The sequence below is a fragment of the Talpa occidentalis genome, unplaced genomic scaffold (assembly GCF_014898055.3).
Source record: "Talpa occidentalis isolate TD23 unplaced genomic scaffold, MPIMG_talOcc4v2.1 talOcc4.6, whole genome shotgun sequence".
Lineage (NCBI taxonomy): Eukaryota > Metazoa > Chordata > Mammalia > Eulipotyphla > Talpidae > Talpa > Talpa occidentalis.
The window spans coordinates 110706669-110724184 of NW_023604972.1; the positions used below are offsets into that span (position 1 = coordinate 110706669).

General features: G+C 36.4%; 1 protein-coding gene across 2 annotated transcripts in view; it reads right to left on the reverse strand.

Annotated features, from left to right (window-relative positions):
• Positions 1–8536: 8536 nt before the first annotated feature.
• GPBP1 (GC-rich promoter binding protein 1) overlaps positions 8537–17516 on the reverse strand; it is a 66750-nt gene continuing 57770 nt past the window's right edge. For both annotated transcript variants that reach the window (XM_037530607.2, XM_037530608.2), the window contains 4 exons: positions 16531–16698; positions 16178–16365; positions 14557–14659; positions 8537–9024 (listed from right to left, as the gene is read on the reverse strand). In XM_037530607.2, coding sequence (XP_037386504.1) covers positions 8866–9024; positions 14557–14659; positions 16178–16365; positions 16531–16698 — 618 coding nt within the window. In that variant the 3' untranslated portion in view covers positions 8537–8865. The remainder of the gene's footprint in view (positions 9025–14556; positions 14660–16177; positions 16366–16530; positions 16699–17516) is intronic.

The window sequence follows — 17516 nt, forward strand, 5'->3', positions numbered from 1 at the left end:
ATTCCTTGGAACACCCAAAAGAGAAATAGCTTATTTATGATGAATCAATAAAAAGTGACAATTTTTAAAGTAAGTTAAATTTCACCTATTTAATACTATAACAGCTAAGTTAGGAGGGTCATCATATTCATCTAAGTCAAGATTGTCCCTAATGCAATTAAGTCTTGACATTATTAAGAATTGGCCACACAGTTCCAGTTTGAATACTGCCACTGCTTACTCCCCAGCAAACAAACCATTTTGTAAGTACTCTAGTAAAGATTTTTCCTTCAGTGAGCTGAAGGAAATCTGCAAGCCTCCAGCACCCTTTGACTCACAGTAGTTCCATTAAGGTAGCCTGGTACAGAGAAAAGTACACTGGGTCAGGACATCAGAAAACCTCAAGTTTCAGCCCATTCACATACCAGCTGCCGGGTGACTGGGTAAATTACTAACTCCAAGTTCCAGCTTGTAAAAGTGGAGAGTACTAACTCTTTGCGGTGTACTCTGGTGTACTCCAGCAGCTGGTACAAGGAACTGTTTATGTTTTAAAACATAAAAATATTTATTCATGCGAGACACATTTATTTAGAAAGACATCTTGCTAGCTTTCTCTCCATTGCATATAGAAAAAAATAACCAAAAAACTATTGAGTGCAGATACATGTCAAGTTCTCATGAGAGCTTTGTTGGGGTGGGTTTTTTTAAAAATTCTTCCCAACAATTTTATGAGATTGCCCCCAGTGTTCCATTTTACCCCTAAGGAAACTGAGGCACATACAAGTTAGATAATTTAACCAACATCACACAAAAACTACCCAATTCATTCTTCTTTTCCAAATAGTCCTTCAACTACTTGAAAACAGCTTTCTTATCTGCTCTCTACTTGCCTCATCCTTTGGGGATCCTTGCACAGACACGTATCTTTTGCTCATATTAGCCTAGTTAGAAAGTTGGCCCAGGATTCTGGAGCAACTGACCAATACTGACCTTCTGAGACCCAAGAATGGCTGTACCCATCAGGTTCAGCAACACAAATATCCATCAAGAGCCACTGGCTTGCACTGAAAGATAATTATGAGACTATAACCTCTCATTTCCAAGTCAAAATGAACAGCTTAAAATTTGTCGAAGTTAGCACCTGCAATTTCAGCAAAATTCTTGCCTACCAAATCAATAGTTACAACCCAAGGTAAACGACCTATAATATCTTAGAATTTTCTCACTCAAGTCACATGAAACAAATGTGACTTTTTAACAAGCACACTGGAACTGGACCATCCAAATTACTGGTGCTGCCTTTAGAGTAGCCACATGGTTAAGATCTGCACTTAATAACACACAGGATAGTACCAGAGACACGGGCATTCAAAGTTAGATAATACTGGTTGTTGTCAGTACCTGAAGCATTTTTCGGATTATTTTAGCTGTGTCCTCCAAAGCCAAAACATTTATTTTAAATATTTTTTATACTAGAATTTTTTGGATTTTGCTTTTTGGACTTTAGAGTTTGCTTAGCAAGTTGTGGGATTATTTCTTCTGTCACTGTGATACATAGCTCAAGAAAGTTCATAAAGCATGTATAATTTGAACATACTATAAATGTAAATTACTATTTTTAGAAATGCCAAAAGCACTTACTTTCAGAGATTTAAAAAAAAAAAAACTTCAGGTATTGAGAATGTGTCTACATATCTACGTAGGTTATGCAGACAAAGAATCCAAGACTTAACTTCCCTGACTTAGGTATAAATGGATGTATATAGAGACACAGGTAAATAGATTGTGTTTATTGATGTGGGGCCATGTTTTTTATCTTTGTGTTTCATCATTCATTAACACTACATTTTGTTTATAATAATTGCACTATGAGTATTCAGTTATTTGATAGTTAACTGTGAATCACTTTGAAGAGGGCTGAGAAAAAGGTCTTAAGCTAAAAATTATTTATCAGAGTCTCATTTTTGTAAGGTCATTACGTAACAAGGTATTATTGATGGGCTACCTTGAAGCACTTCTCTAAAGCAGGCCAGATCCTTATTCAACTTTTCCCCAACGTGTCAGGAAGTTACCTGTTAAATAGCTAACATATACCTCTCTACTAGATACTTTTCACCTAAAATCACGAGTGAAGCACTCACAGGTTTTCCCTCCTGTTGCTGCAGTTTTAGGCAATTACAGACCTTGGTATCACTGCATTTTTAAATTTGAACAAAAAGCACACTGAACCTGATCATCTGGTTTTATCATCTTTGATGGTTCCCCACTGCTTGCAGAATAAAATCAAAGCTTGGTCGGTATGGTAGAGGATTGCTCAGGGTCTGGCGCCTGCTTGCCTCACCAGTCTCCTTTCTCCTCTTAGTGTGTACTGAACTGTGCCATTGCACTGATCAACCCCCTTGCCTGGAATTTCCTCTGCCCTGTGTGTGTCTTGTCAATTGTTATTCATCATCTAATACCGAGCTGATATCCTCTAGGATGCCTTCCCTGTACTCACTCTAACCCTATACTAACCCCATACACTGTCACCTGTCCTACAAGTCTGTCATCAATTTTATCACAGGAATTACCTTTACTCTTTGTAGGTTTAGCTTGCTCATTGCTGCTCACTTTTGCCTGTTTTCTATCTGACCTACTGTCTGGGCTTTCTCTCACCAGGATACATTTTAGAATACAGACACAAAATTCAGATGGGAACCTCACGCTTTGTAATAATAGTAGCCTTCCATACCAAACCCTGGACCCTCATATTTCAAGCTCCTGTTGATGGTAAAGAAATGCTTCTAATTCTCAATTCATTTTCAGAACAAAGAGGGTGATAGTCTTTGTCGCCTCAGAAAGCTCTAATTTCCACCAAAAGCAGGCAAAAGCTCTTCTTTTAAAATAAATGGCCCATGTTACTATTGGCATAATCCAATTAAAGTTTTTATCTTTGTAGGGCCTCCCCGATGGCGCAGTGGTTGAGCACTGAGTTGCAAAGCTGCCCGCAACCTCTGCAGCACCAGTTCGATCCCCGGCCACTGGGTGAGGGTCCCACATGGCGCGCAGACCTTTCCTGCCACCCGTTGCTCCCCTCAGCAGTGTACTTTGTCAGTCGGCCTGCTCTTATTCTGGTGAACTCTCTCACCCTCCCGTGCTTCTGACTGTACCCAGTGCTTGTATAAATAAATAAATCTTTTAAAAAAAAAGTTTTTATCTTTATAAACAAAGAGAATGGGGGCCCTCCCTGGTGGCGCAAGGGGCTAAGTCTAGCACTATGAAGCTAAGACAAGCCACTTCAGCATGAGTTAAAACCCCAGCCAGAGAGCTAACATACATGGCACAGCAGACCTCTCCTGATTCGCCCGCTGCTCCCCCTCAGTAGTGTATTTCAGTCAATCTGCCTGTTCTGCTCCCCACTGTCTCTGGTGAATGCTCTCACATACATCCCTCTCCCGCTGCACCTCTGGCCTATAACCCACATCTTGTATGTATAAATAAATCAATCTTTAAAAGAGAGAGAGAGAATGCTGACAAGAGTAACACAAGTAATTATTTCCAGGGGAGAGAGTTGTCCTTTTAAAACTGTCTCCATATATTAACTAAGGTTTTTTCTCATTTTCTCAGTAAAACAATCTCCACTGGCATTGAACTGATTTCAAGATGCTTTAGCTTGTGCAAAAAATACACTATCACGTTTTACAAAGAGGGGGTAATATTTTCTTAAATCAATAAATAAGCATGTTGCAAAACTGAAAAACATTTCAGGTAATACTGAAACAACACAACCCAAGTTTCTACATTTTTAAACGTCAGTTCTTAAGATTTAGAACAAGGATTAGCACATTAACAACCCCAGTTGGCCAGTTTCATTGGAACAGACTTGTATATTCATTACTTATGACCACGATCAACCACAGTGGCAGAGTTGAATAGTTGTAACAGAAACTATATTGCCCCAATATTTACTATCTGCCCTTTATAAAGACTGTCAAGACCTGATTTAGAAAGCAATCTCCCAAAGGAAATCAAGTTTTTATGAGTTGGGATGCCTCTATGCTTCTATTTGACCACAGAGGTGGTTCCTTTATTAACTTCTTGATTCTGCCAAATGACTTAACTCCACAACTCATTCCACCAACATATTATTAAGCACTTGTCAGGATATTAAATTCAGATTTAAGGGGAAAATACTCCAAATAAAATTCAAAAAATGTTTCCACCTCACCAACTTCTTGTAAGCAACGGCAACTAAATAGATGAATTAAAGAGAAATTTCTTTGGGTTATTATTCAATTGCTAGTTTGCCCTTTTCTCCAATCATTAAAGAAAACCACATTGAAATGGCGATATGGCTGGGACAACAAGAGTGTATCCCTATCCCTTACTGAAAAGGCACTCTCCAACAACTAAGTAAAAATGCCACTACAGAATCATAAACTTCTTGCGTAGAAGTGGAAGCCTATAATCATTTTTTCAAGTCATCAATAACGCCACCTAGACCTAGACAAGTTTGTTCTGCTATATAGTGCCCATTTAAGAAGTGTAAGTAGCTGAAAGTAATTATCTCCCTCCCTCTCACCACTACAATTATCCAGCCCATTATCTTTGCTCATCTTTAGCATCCCAGAAGAAGGAAAAATCCCTGAAAGAAATGGAGTGAAGGAACTGTGGTGCTTACCTTCCACAAATAGCATGAAATGATGTGACTACTGGGAATAATCCAATTTTTAAAGACTTGAAAGCACTCAAGTCAATCTTTGTAATTAGTTTACAACAGTAATTGACCAGAAGTTTCATGATTACATTTCAGAAAACTGGTAAAACCTCACTTTAAAGATAAAACCAGGTTATCATCAAACTTTGTAACTGAGATGCCAAATAAAGCAACTATGTGCAACTATCTGTAACAGTTACCTGTTTAACATAATTTAAAACATATGTACTACATACACACAACTAGTTACTGAATAACATGGTGTTATTCAGTAGTGAATTAACAGCTACAATGTATGGAACACCTTTTACTAAGTACCCAATATTACACCAGGTTCTTTTCGTGATTCTTTTCTTCCTCATACTACTACAAATATCGGTAGTAACATCTTGAGAGGTTAAGTATCTATATTATGGTTAAGTATCTATATTGGCTCTTAAAAGCCAACCCCAAGTTTCAAATGCAGGTGGGACTATTCCCACTATGCTGCATGTCACTACATTAAAATCACATTTTAGGAGCACTCACCTATACCTCCAAGAATTAGAATACTGCTACAGTGAACATGTCACAACAGTGATCTTACAACAGACCTAATGATTTGACACATTATAAAGTACAATCAATGTGCCAGATAAGGTTTCTACAAAAATAAATTACGTGGAGGTGGAGTAAATTTGTAGCATAAATTATGCATTAGCAAGTGACAAACTGAACAAGTTATGTCTCCTAAGTAAATAAAACTCAGTCACAAAACCTTTTAAAGTACATAATTACAGATTATACAATTACCCCCAAGTCCTTAAGTAGAAAGTCTTCCGGTATACTTGTCCCACAGGGCCCGTAATTATATATTAAAACAACTACAGCTTTCTATGGCGTGCCGTCATTTTTTTCTCCCCTAATTTCAGGCATTCAATCCTAAAGTAAGATTAGGATTAAAATTGAGATTTTTAGGAATTTTGCTATTGTTTGAAATGTCCTGCCCATCTCCTTCCCAACAGCCAAATAACCATTATGACCTTAGAAATAACTATTCAAAAGAAAAAATTCTTTTACTCTATTATTTTAAAGTCCTAACAATATCGCCAAGTTTATCATGTAAGCCAAAATTTAAAATGTCTTGCTTTAAAGAAAAATTTCACCAGCATGTGCCTTCTTTAATCCAGGTATCTAGATTCCTTCATAAAGTTTATGAATTATGAAGCTTCAAATAGAAGGCGATGTCAGGGTAAGGATACTTGGTTGTTTTCCTGGTCAAAAACAAGTCATTCAGGGCCTCCCCTGGTGACGTAGCCGTTGAGCGCTGGGCTAAGAGGCTGCCTGCAGCCTCTGCAGCACCGGTTCGATCCCCAGCTGCCAGCGAGAGTCCCACATGATGCCACAGACCTCTCCTGCCAAGCCCGTTGCTCCCCTCAGCAGTGTATTTCGCCAGTCTGCCTGTTCTGTTCCCCGCTCTGTTTCTGGTGAATCCTCTCACCCTTCCACGCTTCTGACTGTACCCAGTGCTTGTATAAATAAATTAAAAAAAAAACAAAAAACCAACTCACTTATGACATTTCTAAATAAGTTAAAAATGAATGTTTATAGAACCATATTCTAATTAACAGTACATTATAAATACTAGTAAGGGACCAGGAGTATTTGCTTAGGTACCAGAACCTTCAACATACTGAATTTAAATTTTTTATATTATCTGATGTTATCAAATCAATGGTTGCATTTAGGTTAATACAGCTATATTTATTTCAACTTCAATAAAAATATATTTATGAAATAAATCTCTCATCCTTTTCTTAATATAAACCAAGATAGTTTTTTAAATTGTTTTAAACCCATTAAGAATTTTGCTCATTAATTACAATTCATAACAAAAATAAATTTTAAAAATACTAAGGAGGATGGCATTAAGAGGTAAGAATTACAAAAGAGGGAGCACCATGAAACTTTGGGAGGTGACAGCTATGTACACCACTTGATTGCAGTGACAGTTTCACAGGTCAAAATATCGAAATATATGCTGCAAGTGTGTGTCAAGCTATACCTAAATAAAGTGGGTTGTTAAAAAAAAAAAAAAAAAACTTGCTTCAGAGAAACTGAGTTTAACCAGCCCAAACTAATCCCACCCACCCACCTCCAAAACCTCCACAGTCTATTTGCACTTTGGCAATTTCACTCTAGATGTACAATTTAACTAGTTTCTACACTTGGTGGGGCTCCCTCACAAAAAGTATGGTCCAAAATCTTTATCAGTTCACCATTATTTTAAAAAGCAAGTTAAAATTATGCTAATGTTTAACAGTTCTATCAAAATACAATTTGTAAGGCTCCACTCCCAACCAAACTTATTAATCCTATCATTTAATGAATAAAATAACCATACTGCTATACCTTACTATATTTATAAAGTGAACTACTAAACACATCCCCATATCACAATGCATGAATGTACAATAAATATTACTTAACTGCTGATAAATGAGAATTAGGCCCCCAAATTTATCTGAATATAAGGCAGGAGATGACAGAAAATTAAAAAATTACAAAATATTTCCTGCAAATTATTTAGATAACACAGTAAGGTAGATTTTAAATGTAAACCACATTTCTCAGGTCCCTTGTAGCATTTGTTAGCAAATACAGTTTGTATTAGATTTCATTAATCTACTAACCAAAGAATGCAACCCAAGAGTCCAAAAGACATTCAAATGCGTTGGAACAGTTTTGTCAAAGTGTGACTGGACTGATGTGGCATATAATAGAATGCCTATTTTAAAAGATAACTTAAAGATATATTAAATACTTTGTTACTCATCCTTGTAAGTTTTGTGAAGGTGACAATTTTGTCCCCCTCCCCCCCATCACCATTCTCAGTGTGAACAAAAAAATGACTTTAGGTAAGAGTTGGGGGGGTCCAGGCAGGATACTGAGATAGACGCAGAACAACTATTGCAGCCTTCTAAGAAGACAATTTAAAAAAAAAGAATAATCACTGACATAAAATCTAAAACATTTCTGTTCTAAGATTATACTCTTTATAATTAAAATATATTTAAACATGGGAGTGGGATGGGATAGTAAATGAGGGTAAACAAAATCAGAAAAAACAAAATACAATTAGAGTCAATTATTCTTCCCATCAGCAGTAAAACAGAAATGATTCTAAAATTAATGTACAAATGAAAATAAAGTGGTTAGCATTCATTCATTTAATAAGCATATTAAGCAGTTGATAATAAAGACTATTTACCATAGCTTATTTTTTCTAAAATCAGGAAGTAATCACCATCTTGAATAAAGTATAACTTTGTTTTAATTAGTGAATAAAGCACATTTGTGTTTAGAGACCAATACCTTCAACACTACAGAAAACAACAGTATTCTGAAAATCCAGTTTTATTTTCCATGTTGTGGACAGATCCAGTCAGTGTGATCAGTTTTTCTGCAAGTGTAATAATTTATCAAAATAAGTTTTCCCACAAGACTCTTTTCCATCAACTCTGAAAACCCTGGTCTGACACATACCCAAATAAAGCTCTTGAAAATCACCTCTTAAAATTTGGAAGAAAGTGTGGCAAGTCTTTTCTGTAACATTTACTGAACTACAAAATGGCTAAAGAGCAATTTATGTTTTTAAAAGGTGACTAGTACAACAGCTGAATTCAGGAAATTAATGTTTTAGTGCACTTTGCTCCAGTTTTAGCCAACATGCTACATTGTCCTTTTGGGGGGGGACTTGGGGCACACAAAGTGGACTTGAGGATTTCCATTGTACGAAAAAGATATGACTCTGCAAGCAAAACAGTGTAAGCTGCCTTTTTTCTTAAGACCTGGACATTTTAAGACAGAAGCTTTGCAAAACATTACACAATTTTTTATTATTAAATGAGAAAAATCTCATTTGTTACATCGTCACATTGCTAGTCAGAGAAATGCTGCAGTGATGAAGAAAGTCAATGTTGGATCAACCAAAGTCCTCATGTCTACAACATTCATTTACAAAGAAAATAATGTTCAACACAGCCCAACACAACATTCTTGGTTTTCTTCATATTGAAGTCCCCCAAAAAAATCATCTTCTAATGGGGTATTTTACTACATAAATTATAGTTCTTCGTTTTTACAATTCACCCCAAACTGTATGAGAGAGATGTATCACACTAAAATTTCTAAAGCTGTTAGGAAATCCTTCACACATCATCATCATCTGATGTGTCACTGCTACTTGTTTCTGTGTCATCATTCTCAATAGTGGGTTTGAAAGTGCTGTTTTTCCAGGGTCCAAACTTGAAGTCACAGATCAGGCCATTTTTCAAAATACCATTTTTCCTCAGACCATTCTTCTGTAACTAAAATGTCAAAAATAAATAAATTAAATGAACTACCCTCCACGAGTTATTTAACATAATAATGACAATAGTTAACACAATCGTTATTTAACATAATAATGACATAATAGCAATATAACCATGAACATAGTAAAGTTAATAAAAATGTATTCTACGCTGAAAATTCCACAGCTAACATTGGGGGGGGGGGGAAAGACACAGATAATGACCCCACTGATGTAACAATTTTCTAGGAATAAATCACTATGCATTACGAAAAAGAAAAAAACACATTCACTAAACTGCTATACAACTAATAAATAATTATGTAGTTATCAGTATAATGAAAAGAGCACAGATTTTGGATGCAAACAGGGTAGATGTGGATACCAATTCTGTCATTTAAGGTACTAAATCTTAAAAATTTTCATTTCCTTAGGTGAAAATACCTTCTGCTGCTACTCAGAATATACTTATTCAGCAACTATTAAACGATAGATTATTTTTATTATTCTAATTTGACAGAATTAACAAATCCTACAATTTGCTTTTTTACACACATATTTACTCATGTACAAATACTAATCATTTCATACTCCTAAAAAACCTCCAAAAGTGGGGCCTCCCTGGTGGCACAAGGGATTAAGACACAACCTATGAAGCTATCCACAGCCACTGCAGCATGAGTTCGATCCCCGGGCAGGGAGATACCCACACGGCGCAGCAGACCTCTCCTGACTTTCCCACTGCTCCCCTCAGCAGCAGTGTATTTCAGTCTGCCTGTTCTGTCCCCCGCTCTGTCTCTGATGAATCCTCTCACCCCCCACACCTCTGGCCCGTACCCCAGTTCTTGTATGCATAAATAAATCTTAAAAAAACCTCCAAGTGTTTCTCATTAGAAAGTACAATCTACACACACCTGACTTGGCATGCAAAGTACTTTATCGTCTAATTCCAATATATTTTTTCAGCCTTAGATCATGATTAAAAGCAAAAGCTGTAAGGTCAGACTTGGGCTCAAATTCCAGCTCCACTATTTATAAACCCTATACTTAAAAAGAAAATTACAAAACCTCGAGGAGCCTTAGTTTCATCATCTATATAGCAGGACTATTATCTACTTCATACAAATGCTACAAAAATGCACTTAGAATAATAGCTGAAGAGTATTAAGAGCTCATACAGTGTTACTATTAGGGAGGCCATGTAACTTATTCAAATAAAGGCACTGTTAAAAATGAAATCACTTGCTGTTAGTAATTATAGCAGGACAGTTTGTATAAACGGGGGCTCTCTGGCAAATCAGGACTCAGACTCACCCTATTACTGCTGTTGTGACCTTTCCTTTAAAGCTTTCTACCCCGAGGTTTCAGCCACTATAAACCCCAATACACCCTATATATCCTTACTTTTTGCCTTTTTTTTTACTCCTTGCACCAGGAATGTTATGCCCTCACCTTTACCTGTCGAAGGCAACTAAAATCCAACTCTTCAATTATGCTTTCCCAGATAATGGCATCTGGACTTACTTCTAGGTTAATAACTAGATTTTATGTTCTATGCGGGCACAAATTTTTATGTTTTCCCAGTTTTCCAGAATAGGATCGGGTATGTAACAGGCACTTTAGAAATATCTGTTGAATTTGCATGATGCTCTCTCCTATCCTCACCTTAAACAATTCAAAAACTGCTATTACATTCTGTTTTATATGGGAATCTTAGCTACCTCATAAAACAGTCAATGTCTCTAAACTACATATATCCTAAGCATAGTAAATAATTCTCCTTTATTATACAATAGAGATCATTTTATAAATCAGCTCTTAGGATTTTTTCTGTCATTTGAAATGTCAAAATGGTGTGTCTTTATTAAAGAAAATATATCCATCTTTATCATTGTTCAGAATAATGTGAATGGTATGTTTACATGCAATTGTCTCCATCCCACAGTATACACAACATTTTTGTATCAGTTATTTTATTGTCAACAGGTTTCAACTACCTGTACTAATCATCAAAAGGTTTTAAAGCCAATTATCTTAACAATATTATACTTTCCTTAGCACTATCACCATGGTAATGTTACCCACTGAATCCCAATTCCTTTCTTCTTATTAAAAACGAATCCTTCAAACAGATATACAACTGGTAAAATAATGGGTATTATGCCACAAATATGAGTTTCAAAGGCATGAAAGCAGCCTGATCTATATAGGACTTTGCAGCGTATGATTCAATTATTAAAACAGTCTTAAAAGACCAGACGATAGGGACAGAAAACAAATCAGTGGCTGCCAAGGGTTAAAGCTGGGCATGAGATTTCTGAATGGGAGGAGATGAGGAACTTAAGGGTATGATTGCTATACAGTCACATACATTTATTTGTCAAAACTCACCCAACCATACCCTTAGTTTTCATTTTTTTTCGCATGTAAACATTGCAAAATAAAATAAATGGCATCAACTATCCTTCAAAACTATTATCCACCATCTGCTTCATAACCATGTTGTGAAAAATAGCATGGTTCACTGAGAATTTCTGAATAACAATTTTTAATTAATTGCAAAGGAAGAAATATGAAATTGGAAAGAATAAAATGATCTCTGTTCACAGACATAATCTATGTAGAAAAATCAAACATTTCACCCAAAAGAAACCCTGGTAGCCTAGGGGGTAAGTCGCAGCACTATCACCACTACGGCCTGAGTTTTAACCCTGGCCAGGGAGCTAACCCACACATGGCATAGCAGACGTTTCCTGTTTTGCCCGCTGCTGACCCCAGCAGTATATTTTAGTAGATCTGCCATTCTGCTCCCCACTCTGTCTCTGGTGAATCCTCTCACCCTGCCATTCCTCTGGCCTACATCCCAATTCTTCGAAGCAAAAAATAATAATAATAATAATAATAAATAACCTACAAACCAACACCACCTTGTGAGAACCGAGTAAAAAGAGCAGCAATCAATACAAAAAAAACCCCAACAAATTGCATTTGTGACAATCTGAAAATGAAATTAAGGAGACCATTTGATTTACAATAGCATTAAAAAGAATAAAATACACAGGAATAGTTTAAGGAATAAACTTAGCCGAGGAGACAAAGGACTTCTACACTGAAAACTACAAAATATGGCTGGGAGAGGGAACCTCAAGAAAACATCAATAAACAAAAAGACATCCTATAATCAACTTAATACTCGAAAGCAATACTGCCCAAAGTAATCTACAGGTTATATGCAATCCCTTTTTAGAAAAATCCCTTTTAGAAAAATCCACCCTACAATTGGCAGGAAACTCAAGTTATTCCAAACATCAGGACAATTTTTGAGAACAAACTTGGAGGTTTTATACTTCCTAATTTCAAAACTTATTACAGAGCTGCAGTAATTCAAACAGTATAGTACTAACATAAAACAATGACAACTTCCAAAACAATAATGGTTTAGAACAGGTGGAAAACCTCATGACAGTGAATTTGGCAATGATTTCTTGGCAGTGACAGCAGCAGAGATAACAAAAGAAAAATATGGATAAATTGGACTACATCGAAATGCATAACTTCTATGCATCAAAGGACACAACAGTGTAAAGGCCATCAATAGGATGGGAGAAATTATCTGCAGATCATATATATAAGAGATCAATATCCAGAACATATAAAGAAGTGTTACAACTCAATGACAACAACAGCCCTGTTAAAAAAAAATGGGGAGAGGACTTAAACAGACATTTCTACAAAGAAAATACATAAAGTTGAATAAGTACATGTAAAGATGCTCAATATCACTCACGCTCACGAGTTATTTGGGGAACACATATCAAAACAACTCAGTTATTAGGATGGCTTTTTATGAAAAAGGAACTCTTGGTTAGATACAGATGGAGACAATATAAAATGATATTGTTACTATGGAAAAACAGTATGGCCATTGTTCAAAAAGTTAAAAATAGATTACTATATGATCTACAATTCCACTTCTAGGTAAAGAATTGAAAGTGGAGATCTGAGGAGATATTTTTACACCCATGTTCACGGTAGCATTACTCACAAAAGCAGAAAGGTAGAAGAAACTCAACTGTTCCCTGACAGGTGAATGGATAAACTAAATGCAGTATGTGTATACAACGAGATATTGTTCAATCTTAAAAAGGAAAGAAATTCTGACACATGCTATGTGGATGAACCTTGAGGAAATTATGCTAAGTGCAAGCCAGTCACAAAAGTGTACTACTGTATGTATTTGACACAAGTAGTCAAATTCAGAGAGCAAAAGTAGACCAATGGTTTCCAGAGGTTAGAGGAAGCAAGGGATGAAAATTATGATTTAATGCATATCGTGTTTCTACTTTACAAAATACAAACTCTAGAAGTGGATGGTGGTAATGGCCACACAACAATGTGAATGTACTTAACTGCCACTTTACTGTAAATTAAAAAATGGTTAAGATGGTAAGTTATGATGTTTTACCACAAGCATTTAAAAGTACAGTGAAAAAAAATCAGTATTATAAATTCACCTTTAAATTTTTTCATTGTATCTCTAATATAGAAAATCCCTTTTACATTACCAGATGTATTAAAAAAAATGCAATGGATTTGAAAAAATACCTCAACTTCCTTGAGGTATTATCAAGTATTTCCTAATACTCTTTCAAAAAAGGAAAATATAGAGACACAGGGCCTCCCTGGTGGCACAGGGATTAAAGTCTTATCACTATCAAGCTATCGCCAGCCACTGTGGCATGAGTTCGATCCCCAGCCAAGGATCTAAGCCATATGGCACAGCAGACCCGTCTCACACACTGCTCCCCTCAATAGTGTATTTCAGTATATCTGCCTGTTCTGCTCCCCACACTGTCTCTGGTGAATGTTCTCAGCCCCCGCACCTCTGGCCTACACCCTAGTTCTTGTAATGCATAAATAAATCTTTAGAAAAAAAGAAAAAATAGAGAATTAAAGGATATGTTTTAGAATATAGAATATTCATGTGCATGGAGGGAAAAAAAGTGAAGCTTACCTAGGAGCTACTAGTGGAAAAAAGCCTAGAATATGATAAATCATAGATACTGCTTATACTAATTCCTAAGTATTTCATGTGCATACACAGACCAGCTAAAAATAAAAGGCAAATCTGACCTACACTGTGATGTCTAATAAATTCCTAAATAAAGCTGTGCAAACTTCCCCACCCCCAATGCTTACTTTAATGTTAATTGAGGAAGAGCTATTTAGGGCCTCCCTGGTGGCACAAGGGGTTGAGTACCGCACTATGTAGCAATCCGCTGCCTCTGAAGCACGAGTTCGATGCCTGGCTGGCCAGGGAGAAACCCACATGGCAAAGCAGACCTCTCCTGTCTCGTGCACTGCTCCTCTCAGCAGTGTATTTCAGTCAGTCTGCCTGTGTTCTGTTCCCTGTTCGGTCTCTGGTGGGTCCTCTCTCCCCCCTGCATCTCTGGCCTGTACCCCAGCTCTTGTATGCATAAATAAATAGATCTTTAAAAAAAAAAGAGGAGCTATTTAAAGAAAACTTGCATGATTCAATTTTTCCTACCTGTTCACTAATAACTTGGAATTCTCTCATTTCATCCTCAGTTAAGGGAGCACATGTTTCATCATTTTCACTGTCTTCTTGCCAGCCCATCTCTTTTAATAATCTGAAAAGAGAGGAAATTGATAAAAATCTACTTTATAGTTTCATTTAAGTAGGGTACTTCCATTTATGTTATGTACAAAGAAAACATGGTCCACAATCCATTACACAAAGTCCACAAAATACACCAAAAAGGATTTTTAGGCTTATGCTTTAAACATCTTTCTGAAAATGGATTATGATTAAACCCAAGATATACTGTCTTAGATAATAAGATCAGAATGAACTGTTTAACTTCAGAGGTTCTTTGTTGCCAAAGGCTTCCTAGCTAGAAACTGAAGAAAACTTGCTAAATTTTTATACTTAAAGTAAAAACCACTCTTCATTTTCTTTCGTAACACCAGACTCCCTAGTACTCTTAAGCTACTTATTAGGTTTTCTAATGTCTTCATCTTGTATTTTATATGTTGTTTTAAGAAAAGCACAAATCGCAGCATTTAATGAAACTTCCATGATTTCAAGCTACAAACACCCCTTGCTTTCTCTCCTCAGCACTACTGCTGATGAATTTGGCTTTTACAATGACAGGCTGCTGTGGGAATTTTCCCTTCCTCAGAACACTGTAGCCACCAAACAGCACCAAATAAACAAGGGCCAGTCTAGCCTTACTTTTGGCAGCATTTACTAGTGCCTAGTATCGAAGCTGATAGCTATGATTCCTCTTTTATCAAAGATATCAACTTTCTCAAAGCAACTTGGATGGTATTTGTCAAAACTGATCCTATAATGATTGATGCACACCACCAGAAGTACCCCAACCTCCTGGGTGCTTCAGGTGCTTGTCATCAGGACAGTAGGTGTGGCTCATGTGGCCTGGAAGTTCTTATTCTCGCTTTGTATGGATGGCATGTCCAAGGCAGAGACCAAAAAAAGGGCAGCCTCTGCAAAGTCTTGCGAAGCACAGAACCTTATTTATCCATTCATATAACCTCTTATGTGCATACCAGTCATTCATCCCCAACACATAATTTAATATGAAAGAGGTACTTTTTTTTTTTTTACAACAGAAAGATGACTTCTTTAAAAGTTCTGGGCCAAGATATAAGAAATGATCTAAACTTAGATTGAAATGGCAGTTGTACAACTTCAAATATTCTAAAACTCATTGAATCAGGGGCCTCCCTGGTTGCGCAAGGGGGTAAATCTCAGTACTATGAAGCTAACGGCCACCACTGCAGCACAAGTTCGATCCCCAGTCAGGGAGCTAATCCACATAGTGCAGCAGACCTCTCCAGCCTCACCCTCTGCTCCCCTCAGCAGTGTATTTCAATAGATCCTCCTGTTCTGCTCCCCTCTCTCCCTGGTCAGCCCTTTTGGCCCCTAGACTTCTGGCCTACACCCCAGCTCTTGTATGCATAAATAAAATATATCTTTAAAAAAAAATACTCATTGACTCAGACACTTAACAAGTAAAATTTGTGGTACATAAAATACCTCAAGAGAGCTGTTATAAATAACACATTTCTGTAATAGTATCAGAAGTCTATAGGAAATGCCAGGGAAAAAAGGTAAAAATACTAACCTATGTTCTGCCTCAAGAGAACTTGAAAGAACATCAGTTTGTGGGAAAGTTGAAGACCGAATGATCTGTTGGGATATCACTGAGGCATTGCCATTCTCTTGTGGAATTTCATTTTCATCAAAGTTTCGATTTATATCCCTTTCTTGGTGAGTACTATTACTGTTATGCAAATTAAATGAGTCATCATCCTGATTTTAAGGACGTTAAAAAGAGAAATGAGAGAACTGTTGTTAAAAACCTAAATAAAGTTTAGATTATCACCGGCAGTGCCTAAATGTGATACTTCAAATGGTATTTGATCAAATACTTCGCTGAAATACTGTCAAACCAAGAGTTACTACATGTTCAATTACCTTCTCTGAGCCAGGATGGCTTTCATCTTCATGTTCCTCTTCTACTCTGTCCCTTTTCAATGCTTTCAAAAATTCACTCTTTTTGTCAGTGCGCATACGTGTCAGTTTGGTTAGACGAGGCTGCTGATTAAGTTTGTCAACAGGTGAAGAGGAATTTGAACGATTACACTAAGAAAAAATCAGAAGTGTTGATAAAAATATAACATAGAAAACCAATGTCAATATAAAGTTCAGTTACCACAACTTCTTATCTTCCCTTTAGTCACAATATAAAAAATGATTTTAAAGGACTTTTTCCCCCGATATGCTGTATGTTTTATCCCACCAAATAAGTAAACAGAAGAATTTCCTTATCCAAGAAACAATTAGTACCTGTTAATATTAAGAACTATTTTTCTAAAATAGGAGTTTAAACATGATTTTACAAAACGGATTCAAAAATTGCTTAAAATATTTCTACAAAGAGCAGCTTTTCAAACTATGTTCCACAAACTTCTAGGCTGCAATAACAGAGTCAATAATATCTACCTATGACTTTATATACATATACACTTAATAGGTAGCATTTCACCAGAGGAGATTTCTGTGGGAGGGCAGGAGCAAAGGAGATGCACTAGAGTCCTTTCATTTCTGGGTTTTGTTTTTTTACAACAAAATACTATAAAGTAGAATGCTAGAATACTGTGTTAAGAAATTTTCGGCCACAAAAATAAATCACATTGCTTTACTGTGTGGAATAATGTGTGCAGAGGACAATGACTCTAAGTCACAACCACTGAGAATGCTGATTAATTTTGTGACTTAAAACACAAAAATTAGTATATGAGAGGCTATGATGTTTCAATATAATATCTAGAGAAATTCCATGCATAACAATACAATTACAAGTATTCTTTGACCCTAAACTAGTGAAGGAACTCCCTGATCTGGGAGTTTCAGAAATGTGGTCAAATGAGAGATAAGTACTTAAGAGATCAGGTACTTGC